This window comes from Oncorhynchus kisutch, linkage group LG1 (assembly GCF_002021735.2).
Source record: "Oncorhynchus kisutch isolate 150728-3 linkage group LG1, Okis_V2, whole genome shotgun sequence".
Classification (NCBI taxonomy): domain Eukaryota; kingdom Metazoa; phylum Chordata; class Actinopteri; order Salmoniformes; family Salmonidae; genus Oncorhynchus; species Oncorhynchus kisutch.
In genome coordinates this window covers 52,523,431-52,540,054 of record NC_034174.2, presented here as the reverse complement: position 1 = coordinate 52,540,054, position 16,624 = coordinate 52,523,431, and the positions used below count along the sequence as shown (strand labels likewise).

The 16,624-nt window shown below is 42.7% G+C and overlaps 1 protein-coding gene across 9 annotated transcripts in view; it reads left to right on the top strand.

Moving 5' to 3' along the window:
- Positions 1 to 16,624, top strand: part of LOC109891393 (ral GTPase-activating protein subunit beta-like) — a 76,252-nt gene that overhangs the window by 16,845 nt on the left and 42,783 nt on the right. For all 9 annotated transcript variants that reach the window (XR_004210332.1, XR_004210331.1, XR_002255526.2 and 6 more), the window contains exons 4-7: positions 11,478 to 11,647; positions 11,904 to 12,090; positions 13,892 to 14,023; positions 16,083 to 16,264. Coding sequence is in view for 6 of the 9 variants with exons in the window: in XM_020483922.2 (XP_020339511.1) it covers positions 11,478 to 11,647; positions 11,904 to 12,090; positions 13,892 to 14,023; positions 16,083 to 16,264 (671 nt within the window). In the remaining 3 variants the exon portion in view is untranslated. The remainder of the gene's footprint in view (positions 1 to 11,477; positions 11,648 to 11,903; positions 12,091 to 13,891; positions 14,024 to 16,082; positions 16,265 to 16,624) is intronic.

The window sequence follows — 16,624 nt, the reverse complement described above, 5'->3', positions numbered from 1 at the left end:
TATTGCCAGTGTAACAGTATAGCTTCCTTCCCTCTCCTCGCTCTTCCCTGGGCTCGAACCAGGAACACAACGACAACAGCCACCCTCGAAGCAGCGTTACCCATGCAGAGCAAGGGGAACAACCACCCCAAGGCTCAGAGCGAGTGATGTTTGAAACGCTATTAGCAAGCACTAACTAGCTAGCCATTTCACTTCGGTTACACCAGCCTCATCTCGGGAGTTGATAGGCTTGAAGTCATTAACAGCGCAATGCTTGACGCACAACGAAGAGCTGCTGGCAAAATGTACGAAAGTGTTGTTTGAATGAATTGTTACGTGCCTGCTTCTGCCTACCACCACTCTTGTATGCTCAGTCAGATTATATGCAACGCAGGACACGCTAGATAATATCTAGTAATATCAGAAACCATGTGTAGTTAACTAGTGATTATGATTGTTTTTTACAAGATAAGTTTAATGCTAGCTAGCAACTTACCATGGCTTACTGCATTTGTGTAACAGGCAGTCTCCTTGTGGAGTGCACAAGGACTAGTTAACTGTAAGGTTGCAAGATTGTATCCCCCGAGCTGATAAGGTAAAACTCTGCCCCTGAACGAGGCAGTTAACCCACCGTTCCTAGGCCGTCATTGAAAATAAGAATGTGTTCTTAACTGACTTGCCTAGTTAAATAAAGATTAAATAAAGGTGAAAAAATATATATACATATTTTAAAAAATCTGCAAAATCGTTGCCCAAAAATTCAGATTTCCGATTGTTATGAAAACTTGAAATCGGCCCCAATTACTCGGTCAGTCCGATTTAATTGTTGGGTCCTCTTGCCGCTTTCTCGGCCTGCCTAGGCCTCTACATTTATACAGTTTACCATGACTGTTATGCCATCTCTAAGGGGGAGGACGTCACTTACGCACAGTCTCTTTTAGCTCATTCTGGTACCTGTCTATTGTGCTTAAGAATCATTTTCATAGCAGCTTTTATCTGCTGAAAAGTGTGTAATTTAATATGCCTCCGTCTTTCGCTTTACTACTGTCCTTGGCATCCCTGATTTGTATGTGACTCATTTCAGGAAACTAGGCGTATGTCGCCTGTCATTACTTCACAGGAGCGCCATTTGAAAGAAATGCCTTTTTGAACATGTGAACTTTCATGTGCCTTAATAACAAACTTGTATCCCATCTGTAAATACCAATACAATTGTTAAATTATGAGCCTAGTTGGTTTAGCCATAGAAAAAGTGAGCAACCTTCCTGTTAGCCATGGTTGGCTGAGATAATGAGTGGGCTGGACATGCCGAGAGATGATATGCGTTCGGATTAGTCTGCCATGTAGCACGCTTCTCTCAATAATATGAGCTGGTCAGTATGTGTTTAATCCTTTCTAACTTTTTTTTGAAAGATATTATGTAGTAGAACTGCGTAAGTGTTGCTCTCCACTTTCTGGAGGACCGAGTTTTGAAATCAGTGGAATTAGAGTATATTAGATAAGGAGATGGAGAAAATTATGGCATTAGATTGCAAATATGCAGACTGAGTCTAAAAGAAAACATACAGAAGGCTGGTGTTTTTATGAAACATTTGTATCTGGATTACATCTTCCAACTAAGGCAGCCATGGCATCCGTGACAGAGAGGGAGAAGCGTCCTTCCATGTATAAGGGTAAGAGTCTAGCTAGCTAAATTTTCAGATATTACCAATTTTGTCAGTCATTTTCATTTCAAGTTAGTGTACTGTTAGCTAGCTAATATTATCTGCCTGGCTAGCGTAACGCTGTGTATAATCTGTGTAGCAATATTCATTTCTCAGATCAATTTGCATTGCTAGATATCCTAATCTTAGCTAGCTAACATTGAACCTGGTTGGTTAGCTACCTACTGATTCATACAGGGTAGTAACGTTATGAGTTGGGATTATGATTCGTTGTTTAGCTAGCTAGCTACATGCCTTAACTTGTTATGGCTGCAATCCCCCTATCGGGATAAGTGTCATCAACAACCGCTGAATAGCATAGCGCTACATTCAATAAATATTACTACAAATATTTATATTCATGAAATCACAAGTGCAATATAGGAAAACACAGCTTAGCCTTTTGTTAATCCACCTGTTGTGTCAGATTTTGAAACAATGCTTTACAGCGAAAGCAATCCAAGCGTTTGTGTAAGTTTATCAATCACACGACAAAACATTAAGTACACTTAGCATCAGGAAGCTTGGTCATGAAAATCAGAAAAGCAATCAAATTAATCGTTTACCTTTGATCTTCGGATGTTTTCACTCAAGAGACTCCCAGTTACACAACAAATGTTCCTTTTGTTCCATAAAGATTATTTTTATATCCAAAATACCTCCGTTTGTTTGGCGCGTTATGTTCAGAAATCCACAGGAACTTAAACTTAAATGTATAAATCATTTCAAATTCGTTGTTAAACCAGACTGACCCATTTTTCTTTGGGCTTTGTTTGTAAATTGAGTCTGCCAGATCAAATGCAGTAGGGATGACCAGGGATGTTCACTTGATAAGTGTGTGAATTGGACAATTTTCCTGTCAAAATGTAGCATGTACTTTTGGGTGTCAGGGAAATTGTATGGAGTAAAAAGTACATTTTATTTCAGAATGTAGTGAAGTAAAAGTTGCCAAAAATATAAATGAGTAAAATACAGATTGCCCCCCCCCCCCCATATTTTTACTAAAGTACTTTACACCACTGCCCAAATGCCTTCACACAATACATTAGCATACAGTATATACTGTTACAAATGCACTTATCACATAGTATTCCATATATAAGTTAAGGCCATGCAATCTGAGATGAAACCTGAGTGAGGTGCACATGTAAAGTACATAAACAGATGCATGTGCCATATATTTATGTGGTGTCCTGGGTGGCGTCCTGGTAATACTATTGCATTATCCTCTGCGTAGTTGTTGACATTCACCACTCGCTGCAAGTCCTCATGCTTCAGGTGTAACCTGTGCTTCAGGTGTAACCTGAGCCAGCTCTCTTTTTGATGAGAGGCATTAGACCATTCTCTTTGTATGACTGGTGGAGGGCAGTTAAGCATGTTCTACTGATATAATAGATGCGAAATGGCATTCTGAGAGAAAATCACTACACACAGTTCATACACGTCATGTTAGCTTGCTAACAGCAAGCTTATTAGGGATAGATGTCCCGCTAGCGGGACACCAGCCTACAACATCCGGTGAAATTGGAGGGCACACAATTCAAATAAATAATCGTAATATTAAACATTCATGAACATACAAGTAACATATATAATTTAAAAGGTTACATTCTTGTTAATCTAACTACGTTGTCCGATTTCTAAAAGGCTTTTACCTCTAGTGACACCCCATCCCGTGAACGGGACCGTTGTCATCATCTGACACTAATTAGCATAATGCAACGGACAAATATTACTAGAAAATATTCCTATTCATGAAAATCACAAGTGATATATATTTTGGACACAGCTTAGCCTTTTGTTAATCACCCTGTTATCTCAGATTTTAAAAATATGCTTTACAGCCAAAGCTAGACAAGTATTTGTGTAAGTTTATCGATAGCCTAGCATAGCATTTTGTCCAGCTAGCAGCAGATAACTTGGACACGGAAATCAGAAAAGCAATTAAATTAAATTGTTTACCTTTGATGAGCTTCGGATGTTTTCACTCACGAGATTCCCAGTTAGATAGCAAATGTTCCTTTTTTTCCAAAAATATTATTTTTGTAGGCAAAATAGCTCCATTTGTTCTTCACGTTTGGCTGAGAAATCACCCGGAAATTGCAGTCACGAAAACGGCAAAAAATATTCTAAATTAGCTCCTTAATATCGACAGAAACATGGCAAACGTTGTTTATAATCAATCCTCAAGGTGTTTTTCAAATATCTATTCGATAATATATCCATCGGGACAATTAGTTTTTCAGTAGGACCGATTGGAGTAATGGCTACCTCTGTATTTGACGCGAGAATCCCTCTGGGAGCATCAGGTGACCACTTGCGCAATGTAGCCGCCTACGGGTATTCTTCAACATAAATGCGTAAAACTACGTCACAATGCTGTTCGGGAATACGGGCAATACACAACCTTCGGGAATACGGTGAAAGAGTAATCTGGCTGATAGCCCATTCACTGCTCAATAGGGACGCATTGGAACGCAGCACTTTCAAAACATGAGGCACTTCCGGATTGGATTTTTCTCAGGCCTTCGCCTGCAACATCAGTTCTGTTATATTTTTACAGTTTTGGAAACTTTAGAGTGTTTTCTATCCTAAGCTGTCAATTATATGCATATTCTAGCATCTCTATTCCAAGATGGCGTAGCAGTAAGTCGTCGTGTCCCTGTATATTTCGTTTCTTTTTCGTTTTTTACATATTTTTCGTTTTTTACATAGCTATCCCTTTAAAAACATTTTGCTAAACCTAAGCTTCCAAATACTCTCCTGCTACCCGCCTCACCCAATGTAGCTATTTTTCCTAAAGTATTTATATTTACTTCGGAACCCCTCAACTGAAGCTAGCCAGCTAACCACCAGCTATGCTAGCGGTCTTCAGCTAACCGGTCATCAGCTAACCTGTAGTTCGGAAAGCTCTCGCCAGTTCGAACAACGCGACTCTAACCAGAGCATAACGGACCTATTTATTTTTCATCCCCGGATTCATCCCCGGATTCCCACCGCAAACGGAACATTTTTCAGCTGGATTTTTCAGCTGGATCTTCACAACTAGCTATCTAGCTAAACCGCAACCCCGGATGATTACTCCTGGCTAGCGTTTCCACCCACTTAGCTTGAAGCTAGCCCGGCCTGCGCTACCACCGTAGCATACTCCTGAGCTACAATACCCGGGCCCACGACCGGTCTATCGATGTCACCGCATGAAGAGGAATAAACAGACTCACCCCATCTCGATGTCCCCCAAAGGCTAACTCTCTAGCCCTCGCTATCTCCCTGCTTGCTAATTCGGCCTGCTAACTGCTAGCTTGTCCAGCTCCGGTCCGCTAACTGCTACCTTGTCTAGCCCGGGCCTACAAACTGTTAGCTTGTTAGCACAGGCCTGCTAACCGCCTGAATCGCCGCGTCCCAAACGCTCACCGGACCCATATTTACTTTCTATCTCTTTTGACTTTTAATTTGTTTATACCTTCCGGAAACCTGCCTCACCCAATGTGATACGGAATCGCTATTATTTTTTAAAAATTTTAGAACACACTCAAGAACCTCCAGAAGCTAACCAGCTAACTAGCTACAAGCTATTTAGTCATTGTTAGTTTTTTTTAACCTGGATAACACTCGCCAGTCCAGCTTCCCTGCCCCATCCACCGCTGCCCCCTGGACACTGATCTCTTGGCTACATAGCTGATGCACGCTGGACTGTCCATTAATCACGGTACTCCATTCTGCTTGTTTGTTTTATCTGTTGGCCCCGTTGCCTAGTCAACGCCATTTTACCTGCTGTTGTTGTGCTAGCTGATTAGCTGTTGTCTCACCTACTGTTTTAGCTAGCTTTCCCAATTCAACACCTGTGATTACTGTATGCCTCGCTGTATGTCTCTCTCAAATGTCAATATGCCTTGTATACTGTTGTTCAGGTTAGTTATCATTGTTTTAGTTCACAATGGAGCCCCTAGTTCCACTCTTCATACCCCTGATAACTCCTTTGTCCCACCTCCCACACATGCGGTGACCTCACCCATTACTACCAGCATGTCCAGAGATACAACCTCTCTCATCATCACCCAGTGCCTGGGCTTACCTCCGCTGTACCCGCACCCCACCATACCCCTGTCTGCGCATTATGCCCTGAATATATTCTACCATGCCCAGAAACCTGCTCCTCTTATTCTCTGTCCCCAACGCTCTAGGCGACCAGTTTTGATAGCCTTTAGCCGCACCCTCATACTACTCCTTCTCTGTTCCGCGGGTGATGTGGAGGTAAACCCAGGCCCTACATGTCCCCAGGCACCCTCATTTGTTGACTTCTGTGATCGAAAAAGCCTTGGTTTCATGCATGTCAACATCAGAAGCCTCCTCCCTAAGTTTGTCTTACTCACTGCTTTAGCACACTCTGCTAACCCTGATGTCCTTGCTGTGTCTGAATCCTGGCTCAGGAAGGCCACCAAAAATTCAGAGATTTCCATACCCAACTATAACATCTTCCGTCAAGATAGAACTGCCAAAGGGGGAGGAGTTGCAGTTTACTGCAGAGATAGCCTGCAAAGTAATGTCATACTTACTTTTGTTCTGTTAGGTGACCTAAACTGGGATATGCTTAACACCCCGCCAGTCCTACAATCTAAGCTAGATGCCCTCAATCTCACACAAATCATCAAGGAACCCACCAGGTACAACCCTAACTCTGTAAACAAGGGCACCCTCATAGACGTCATCCTGACCAACTGGCCCTCCAAATACACCTCCGCTGTCTTCAACCAGGATCTCAGCGATCACTGCCTCATTGCCTGTATCCGCTACGGAGCCGCAGTCAAACGACCACCCCTCATCACTGTCAAACGCTCCCTAAAACACTTCTGTGAGCAGGCCTTTCTAATCGACCTGGCCCGGGTATCCTGGAAGGACATTGACCTCATCCCGTCAGTTGAGGATGCCTGGTCATTCTTTAAAAGTAACTTCCTCACCATTTTAGATAAGCATGCTCCGTTAAAAAAATTTAGAACTAAGAACAGATACAGCCCTTGGTTCACCCCAGACCTGACTGCCCTCGACCAGCACAAAAACATCTTGTGGCGGACTGCAATAGCATCGAATAGTCCCCGTGATATGCAACTGTTCAGGGAAGTCCGGAACCAATACACGCAGGCAGTCAGGAAAGCTAAGGCCAGCTTCTTCAGGCAGAAGTTTGCATCCTGTAGCTCCAACTCCAAAAAGTTCTGGGACACTGTGAAGTCCATGGAGAACAAGAGCACCTCCTCCCAGCTGCCCACTGCACTGAGGCTAGGTAACACGGTCACCACTGATAAATCCATGATTATCGAAAACTTCAATAAGCATTTCTCAACGGCTGGCCATGCCTTCCGCCTGGCTACTTCAACCTCGGCCAACAGCTCCGCCCCCCCCGCAGCTCCTCGCCCAAGCCTCTCCAGGTTCTCCTTTACCCAAATCCAGATAGCAGATGTTCTGAAAGAGCTGCAAAACCTGGACCCGTACAAATCAGCTGGGCTTGACAATCTGGACCCTCTATTTCTGAAACTATCTGCCACCATTGTCACAACCCCTATTACCAGCCTGTTCAACCTCTCTTTCATCTCGTCTGAGATCCCCAAGGATTGGAAAGCTGCCGCAGTCATCCCCCTCTTCAAAGGGGGAGACACCCTGGACCCAAACTGTTACAGACCTATATCCATCCTGCCCTGCCTATCTAAGGTCTTCGAAAGCCAAGTCAACAAACAGGTCACTGACCATCTCGAATCCCACCGTACCTTCTCCGCTGTGCAATCTGGTTTCCGAGCCGGTCATGGGTGCACCTCAGCCACACTCAAGGTACTAAACGATATCATAACCGCCATCGATAAAAGACAGTACTGTGCAGCCGTCTTCATCGACCTTGCCAAGGCTTTCGACTCTGTCAATCACCATATTCTTATCGGCAGACTCAGTAGCCTCGGTTTTTCGGATGACTGCCTTGCCTGGTTCACCAATTACTTTGCAGACAGAGTTCAGTGTGTCAAATCGGAGGGCATGCTGTCCGGTCCTCTGGCAGTCTCTATGGGGGTGCCACAGGGTTCAATTCTCGGGCCGACTCTTTTCTCTGTGTATATCAATGATGTTGCTCTTGCTGCGGGCGATTCCCTGATCCACCTCTACGCAGACGACACCATTCTATATACTTTCGGCCCGTCTTTGGACACTGTGCTATCTAACCTCCAAACAAGCTTCAATGCCATACAACACTCCTTCCGTGGCCTCCAACTGCTCTTAAACGCTAGTAAAACCAAATGCATGCTTTTCAACCGGTCGCTGCCTGCACCCGCATGCCCGACTAGCATCACCACCCTGGATGGTTCCGACCTAGAATATGTGGACGTCTATAAGTACCTAGGTGTCTGGCTAGACTGCAAACTCTCCTTCCAGACTCATATCAAACATCTCCAATCGAAAATCAAATCAAGAGTCGGCTTTCTATTCCGCAACAAAGCCTCCTTCACTCACGCCGCCAAGCTTACCCTAGTAAAACTGACTATCCTACCGATCCTCGACTTCGGCGATGTCATCTACAAAATGGCTTCCAACACTCTACTCAGCAAACTGGATGCAGTCTATCACAGTGCCATCCGTTTTGTCACTAAAGCACCTTATACCACCCACCACTGCGACTTGTATGCTCTAGTCGGCTGGCCCTCGCTACATATTCGTCGCCAGACCCACTGGCTCCAGGTCATCTACAAGTCCATGCTAGGTAAAGCTCCGCCTTATCTCAGCTCACTGGTCACGATGGCAACACCCATCCGTAGCACGCGCTCCAGCAGGTGTATCTCACTGATCATCCCTAAAGCCAACACCTCATTTGGCCGCCTTTCGTTCCAGTACTCTGCTGCCTGTGACTGGAACGAATTGCAAAAATCGCTGAAGTTGGAGACTTTTATCTCCCTCACCAACTTCAAACATCAGCTAACCGATCGCTGCAGCTGTACATAGTCTATTGGTAAATAGCCCACACTTTTCACCTACCTCATCCCCATACTGTTTTTATTTATTTACTTTTCTGCTCTTTTGCACACCAATATCTCTACCTGTACATGACCATCTGATCATTCATCACTCCAGTGTTAATCTGCAAAATTGTAATTATTTGCCTACCTCCTCATGCCTTTTGCACACATTGTATATAGACCCCCCCTTTGTTTTCTACTGTGTTATTGACTTGTTAATTGTTTACTCCATGTGTAACTCTTTGTTGTATGCTCACACTGCTATGCTTTATCTTGGCCAGGTCGCAGTTGCAAATGAGAACTTGTTTTCAACTAGCCTACCTGGTTAAATAAAGGTGAAATAAAAAAATAAAATAAAAATCTTGTCCTGACAAAATATCCCGTTTACTACGGGAATGTTTTTTTTCTCCAAAAATGAAAATACTGCCCCCTAGTCACAAAAGGTTGAGGTGAAAGCATTTCATGCGATTGTCTGAGGACGGTGCCCCAAATCAACATATTTTTCAACCAGCACAGGCTTCAAAAATCACACATGGCGATTAAATAAATCACTTACTTTTGAAGGTCTTCCTCTGTTTGCAATCCCAAGGGTCCCAGCTACAACATGAATGGTTGTTTTGTTAGATCAAATCCTTCTTTATATCCCAAAAAGTCTGTTTAGTTGGCACCATCGATTTCAGTAATCCAAAAAGCTACTGCTAAACTTTGTTCAAAAAGTCAAACGACATTTCTATTTAATCCTCAGGTACACTAAAATGTAAATGAACGATAATATTTCATATGGAAAGTAGTATGTTCAATAGGAAAGGAAAATTTGTAAGCATGCGTCCTCTCCCTCGCGCGCTGAAAGACTGATATCCTTCCGGTGCTCTTCTCACCAAAACTCAAAATTCTTGCTTGTTTTTCAAAAATCAAGCCTGAAACATTGAATAAAGACTTGACATCTAGTGGAAGCCATAGGAATTGCAATCTGGGAGACAGATTTACATAGAAACAATAGATTTCTGGTTGTATTTTCTTCAGATTTTCGCCTGCCATATCAATTCTGTTATAGTCGCAGACATAATTTTAACAGTTTTAGAAACTTCAATGTGTTTTCTATCCAATGCTACCAATTATATGCATATCCTGGCTTCTGGGCCTGAGTAACAGGCAGTTTACTTTGGGTCAGTCAAGCGGAAATTCAGGAAACTAGACCCTATCCCTATTTTTTACTTGGGGTATTTTGTTTAGACATATAGTTAGCTAGCCAGCTAAACAATTAACCATAATCCCAAACCATAGAGTACTAGCAATACAAACCGATTGTCATAGCTAAAGTTAACAAAATAGGTTCAATGTTAGCTAGCTAACATTGAACCTATAACAAAAGCTATGCGAAATTGCGTTGCAAACAGTTTATACACTTAAGTTAATGTTAGCTAGCAAGCCAGCCATCTAACCTCAGCTAACAGCAAGCTTTAAATCAAATCAAATGTTATTTGTCACGTACACATGGTTAGCAGATGTTAATGCGAGTGTAGCAAAATGCTTGTGCTTCTAGTTCCGACAATGCAGTAATAACCAACGAGTAATCTAACCTAACAATTCCACAACTACTACCTTATTCACACAAATGTAAAGGGATAAAGAATATGTACATAAAGATGTATAAATGAGTGATGGTACAGAACGGCATAGGCACGATGCAGTAGATGGTATAGAGTACAGTATATGCATGTGAGATGAGTAATGTAGGGTTTATAACTTGATGTTTTGTTTAGACGTTTAATGTTAGCTAGCTGAACAATGAACTATAATATGGATATTTGCATACTGGAGTCTTTTTGTTAAGTTTTAATACGCGATACATAAAAAAAAAAACCTGCGTTAGACAGGATAACCCACCCTACACATACTGACCAGCTCAAATGGACAGGAGTGTCCAGCACACTCATTATCTCAGCCAATCATGGCTATCGGGAAGGTTGCCTACTTTTTCTGTGGCTTAACCAACTAGGCTCCTAATTTAACCATTTTATTCGTATTCGCAGATGGCATAAACGTTTGTGATTAAGGCACAGGAAAGTTCACATGTTCGAGTAGGCATTTCTGCCCCAAAATGCAATTTGATTGGAAAAAAATAAAATAAAATAAAAAGTACATTCAAACGGCTCTCCTGTGAAGTTGTGACTTGCGACATAGTTTCTTGAAATGGGTCACATGTGGAATGTGCCCTATCAGCTACTGTTTGCACCTGCAGTCTTCCCAGGGGGTGTTCAGGTTTATTTACCTAACCCTGTCTTTGGCTCAGGTCGACTTTTTCCCATTGTTGCACCATGGAGCCTGTTGCCTTCCCTTGGATGTCGTCGTTGTCTAGTATGTGCGGTTCGCATCTAATTGGATTGTAGGATAGCTCGGGCAACGGTGTCAGGCTCTTTGCATTTGTTGCACAAATCCCATGCAAGTCATTGTACTTAAATTAGCATATTTCGCACATCATAAACAAATCAGACTTTTTTTTTAGCTAAACAATCTGTTATTTTGTTGTTTATTTTGTACGGTGGATGAATTATCTGTTTTAAAGCCTTAACAACAATATCTGCTAAATATGTGTATGCGACTAATACTATTTGATTTGAACCTACATTGCTTAAATAACATGGTAATTCTAAATAGGGACAGACCCTCCATTAGTTCATCAAACTAAATCACAAGGCTTAGGGGAACGGATCATTGAAGAGGGAATGGTCAATGGAGTGTATATTTCCGCTTCCTTTTACATATGTGGTCCATTACTGTCTCTTTCTTTACCTCCCTCTCTCAGGCCGGAGCATTACAGCCCCATGCACTTCCGGCTGTGCCAACAGGTGCTGACGGCGGTGCAAAAGCTGGCCAGGGAATCGGGCGGCGGCATGGCCCGGGAGACCTGGGAGGTGCTGCTGCTCTTCCTGCTGCGAATCAACGACACCCTGCTGGCCCCACCCACAGTTGGAGGTCAGCCAACTGGAACAGATGCAATTAGAGTACTTTTTGTAGTGTTGTGGGGCAATTCCTCACATCCACTTCGGTGACATTTTAGTCTTCCATTGATATCATACCATGACCAATATGTGGATGTTAGGATTTGCCGCATAATCTTTTTAGATGCAAATGACGATGTAGTGTGGGAGCATTATTCCCCACCTAGACATTTTGGATGATGCATATTCATCCTTACTCCACCCTGTCCCCCATCCCCCAACTCGCTCAGGTGGGATAGCGGAGAAGCTGGCTGAGAAGCTGATCAGCGTGCTGTTTGAGGTGTGGTTCCTGGCCTGCATGCGCTGCTTCCCCACACCGCCCTACTGGAAGACGGCCAGGGAGATGCTGGCCAACTGGAGGCACCACCCCCCCGTGGTGGAGCAGTGGAGCAAGGTCATCGCCGCCCTCACCTCCAGGTAGCCACACCACAACAAGAACAGTGGTTGCCAACCCTGGGATTGCAGGCTTTTGTTTAAGCTCAGTCGCTAAACATATGATTCGCTTTTTTAAACAATGTGAGTGGACTTATTGGACACCTTCAGGTAAGACCAAATTAATTGGATAACAGGCTGTAGGATTTTTTCCCGTCAACCACTAACCTGTGTTTTCTACAAGCACATGGAGTATCCAGCCAAATAGAAAATCAGCCAGCCAGAATCCCCTCAGGTGGTTAAGACAAGCCGCTGGTACATTCTAATGCCTTGATTCCATACGAAATACACAGTGAAATGATTGAATTGGGTTTACTGGTTTTACCTCCCAGATTAGAAAAATGAGTTGTATGAATTCAGTGTATTGTTTGTTGTTTTGGATATTGTTTAGGCCTATACTGTATGACCAGGACAATTTTCTGGATGTTTTTTTATGTTTTACCTTTAACCTGTTTTCTCTTGATTAGAATGGTCTAATTTACACACTAAGTAGTCAAAACCCTATGCTATGACACACCAAATTGAGATCAGGTGCATCCAATTTCCTTTGATCATCCTTGAGATGTAACTAAAACTTGATTGGAGTATAGATGTGGCCGATTAAATTGTTTGGACATGATTTCGAAGGAAACGCACCTGTCTATATAAGTCTAGGGAACTGTCCGTAGATCTCGGAGACAGATGGCTCGTCACAATTCTATCTGGGAAAGGGTATAAAACAATTTCTAGAGTGTTGTACGTTTCCAAGAGCACAGTGGTCTCCATAATTGGGAAATGGAAAAAATATGAAACTACACAGACTGCTTAGAGCTGGCCGTCCGACCAAACTGAGCAAGAAGGACCTTGGTCAGGGAGGTGATCAAGAGCCCAATGACCACTCTGACAGAACCACAGAGTTCATTCAAGTACAACCGCCTCTACAGCACTAATCCAATCTGGCCTTTTTGGGAGAGTGGCCAGACAGAAGCAACTGTTGAGAAAAAGGCACATGCCAGCATACCTGGAGTTTGCAAAAAGGCATGTGAATGACTTCGAGCACAATGGAAAAGATTCTGTGGTCTGATGAGATAAAAATGGAACTATTTGGCCTAAATGCAAAGTGTTGTCTGGAGAAAACCAGGAACAATTAATCACCCATCGAATGCCTTTCCTACCGTAAAGCATGGTTGTGGCACATCATACTATGGGGATGATTTTCAGCAGCAGGCACTGGGAGACTGGTAAGGATAGAGGGAACAATGAATGGAGCCAAATACAGGCAAATCCTTGATAACCTTCTTCAGAGTGCAAATGACCTCCGACTGGGGCGAAGATTTACGTTCCAACAGGACAATAACTTGAGAAAATCTGCAAGGAAGAATTGGAGAAAATCCCCAAATCCAGATGTGCAAAACTGATACACACCCAACACGACTCAAAGCTGTAATCACCGCCAAAGGTGCTTCTACAAAGTATTGACTTATATAAATGAGATATTTCTGTGTTTCACTTTCAAGACATTTGTAAACATTTCTAAAATCATGTTTTCACTTTGTCATGGGGTATTTTGTGTAGGAAAAAAATGGATTTAATCCCTTTTGAATTCAGGCTTGTAACACAACAAAATGTGGAATAAGTCGAGGGCTATGAATAGTTTCTGAAGGCACTGTACACGTACATGCAGGAATATTTATAAACTAAAGTATTTGATAATGGATTATTAGCTGATTATAAGCATAAATTAATATCAAGCATTAATTATGTAAATGCATTCATAAGATTCATTAAATGTTCTGTTTTGGCACAGACTGTTGCGGTTCACCTACGGTCCATCCTTCCCTCCGTTCAAAGTCCCAGATGAGGACGCCAACATGATCCCTACTGAGATGGACAACGACTGTGTGGCTCAGACCTGGTTCCGTTTTCTTCACATGCTGAGGTGAGTCCCACAGAGCTAGCTGTATGTATATGTGTGGCACATTATAGGAGGTATTGCTGTTCAAATCTATACTGTATTCTTCGTAATTGCTCCCTGATGAAATAGTATAACTTTCTTCAATCATCATTTAAGAAACTTATCCTGGAAGTAACTTATTGGGACTTTTTGATGAAGAACATACAAAAAAATACATAAAATCAAAGAAATTTATCTGAAAATGATTCTAGACTCTTAATGGACCTCCAAAATTGTAACCTAAAGATCTTCGGCTACATCAATTTAACTGTTACTCTCTAGCAGTTGTTTTTGGTTAGGTTGTGGAGAGAAAGAACATACAGTGCCTTGCGAAAGTATTCGGCCCCCTTGAACTTTGCGACCTTTTGCCACATTTCAGGCTTCAAACATAAAGATATAAAACTGTATTTTTTTGTGAAGAATCAACAACAAGTGGGACACAATCATGAAGTGGAACGACATTTATTGGATATTTCAAACTTTTTTAACAAATCAAAAACTGAAAAATTGGGCGTGCAAAATTATTCAGCCCCCTTAAGTTAATACTTTGTAGCGCCACCTTTTGCTGCGATTACAGCTGTAAGTCGCTTGGGGTATGTCTCTATCAGTTTTGCACATCGAGAGACTGACATTTTTTCCCATTCCTCCTTGCAAAACAGCTCGAGCTCAGTGAGGTTGGATGGAGAGCATTTGTGAACAGCAGTTTTCTGTTCTTTCCACAGATTCTCGATTGGATTCAGGTCTGGACTTTGACTTGGCCATTCTAACACCTGGATATATTTTTGAACCATTCCATTGTAGATTTTGCTTTATGTTTTGGATCATTGTCTTGTTGGAAGACAAATCTCTGTCCCAGTCTCAGGTCTTTTGCAGACTCCATCAGGTTTTCTTCCAGAATGGTCCTGTATTTGGCTCCATCCATCTTCCCATCAATTTTAACCATCTTCCCTGTCCCTGCTGAAGAAAAGCAGGCCCAAACCATGATGCTGCCACCACCATGTTTGACAGTGGGGATGGTGTGTTCAGGGTGATGAGCTGTGTTGCTTTTACGCCAAACATAACGTTTTGCATTGTTGCCAAAATGTTCAATTTTGGTTTCATCTGACCAGAGCACCTTCTTCCACATGTTTGGTGTGTCTCCCAGGTGGCTTGTGGCAAACTTTAAACAACACTTTTTATGGATATCTTTAAGAAATGGCTTTCTTCTTGCCACTCTTCCATAAAGGCCAGATTTGTGCAATATACGACTGATTGTTGTCCTATGGACAGAGTCTCCCACCTCAGCTGTAGATCTCTGCAGTTCATCCAGAGTGATCATGGGCCTCTTGGCTGCATCTCTGATCAGTCTTCTCCTTGTATGAGCTGAAACTTTAGAGGGACGGCCAGGTCTTGGTAGATTTGCAGTGGTCTGATACTCCTTCCATTTCAATATTATCGCTTGCACAGTGCTCCTTGGGATGTTTAAAGCTTGGGAAATCTTTTTGTATCCAAATCCGGCTTTAAACTTCTTCACAACAGTATCTCGGACCTGCCTGGTGTGTTCCTTGTTCTTCATGATGCTCTCTGCGCTTTTAACGGACCTCTGAGACTATCATAGTGCAGGTGCATTTATACGGAGACTTGATTACACACAGGTGGATTGTATTTATCATCATTAGTCATTTAGGTCAACATTGGATCATTCAGAGATCCTCACTGAACTTCTGGAGAGAGTTTGCTGCACTGAAAGTAAAGGGGCTGAATAATTTTGCACACCCACAATTTTTCAGTTTTTGATTTGTTAAAAAAGTTTGAAATATCCAATAAATGTTGTTCCACTTCATGATTGTGTCCCACTTGTTGTTGATTCTTCACAAAAAAATACAGTTTTATATCTTTATGTTTGAAGCCTGAAATGTGGCAAAAGGTCGCAAAGTTCAAAGGGGCCGAATACTTTCGCAAGGCACTGTATTACTTTACCTAAAGACGTTGGGAAATCCAGCCCAGGACCAACATTATTGCATCCCTATGCTAACAGTCCCCTCTACCTCTCTTCCTCTTGCAGTAACCCGGTGGACCTTAGCAACCCGCTGACGGTCAGCTCTACGCCAAAGTTCCAGGAGCAGCTGCTGGGGGTGAGCGGCGTGCCCCAGGAGGTGATCCAGCAGCATCCCTGTCTCAATCAGCTGCCCCAGATCTTCTTCAGGGCCATGCGGGGGGTCAGCTGCCTGGTAGATGCCTTCCTGGGTAAGACGATCTCACTTTATCATTTTTTTTCTCTCCATTGCATATAATGTTACATTTGACTTTGGCCCTGTCCAGAGACAACCCCCAGCACTTTCCCCTAGGCACTTCATGTAGATCTGGTCCTGTATTCAAGAAACCGTTCAGAGTAAGAGTGCTGATCTAGGATCAGTTTAGCCTCATAGATTGTAATGAATAATATTACATGGACAGGGGGACCTGATTGTAGATCAGCACTCCTACTATGAGATGCTTTTTGAATATGGGCCCTGAAAAAATTGGATAGGTATGGTAGTGGTTCCTTCTCCGATAAGAGGCTGGAGATTTTGCCCTGTTGCTTGAACCTATCCAATACTTTCATAT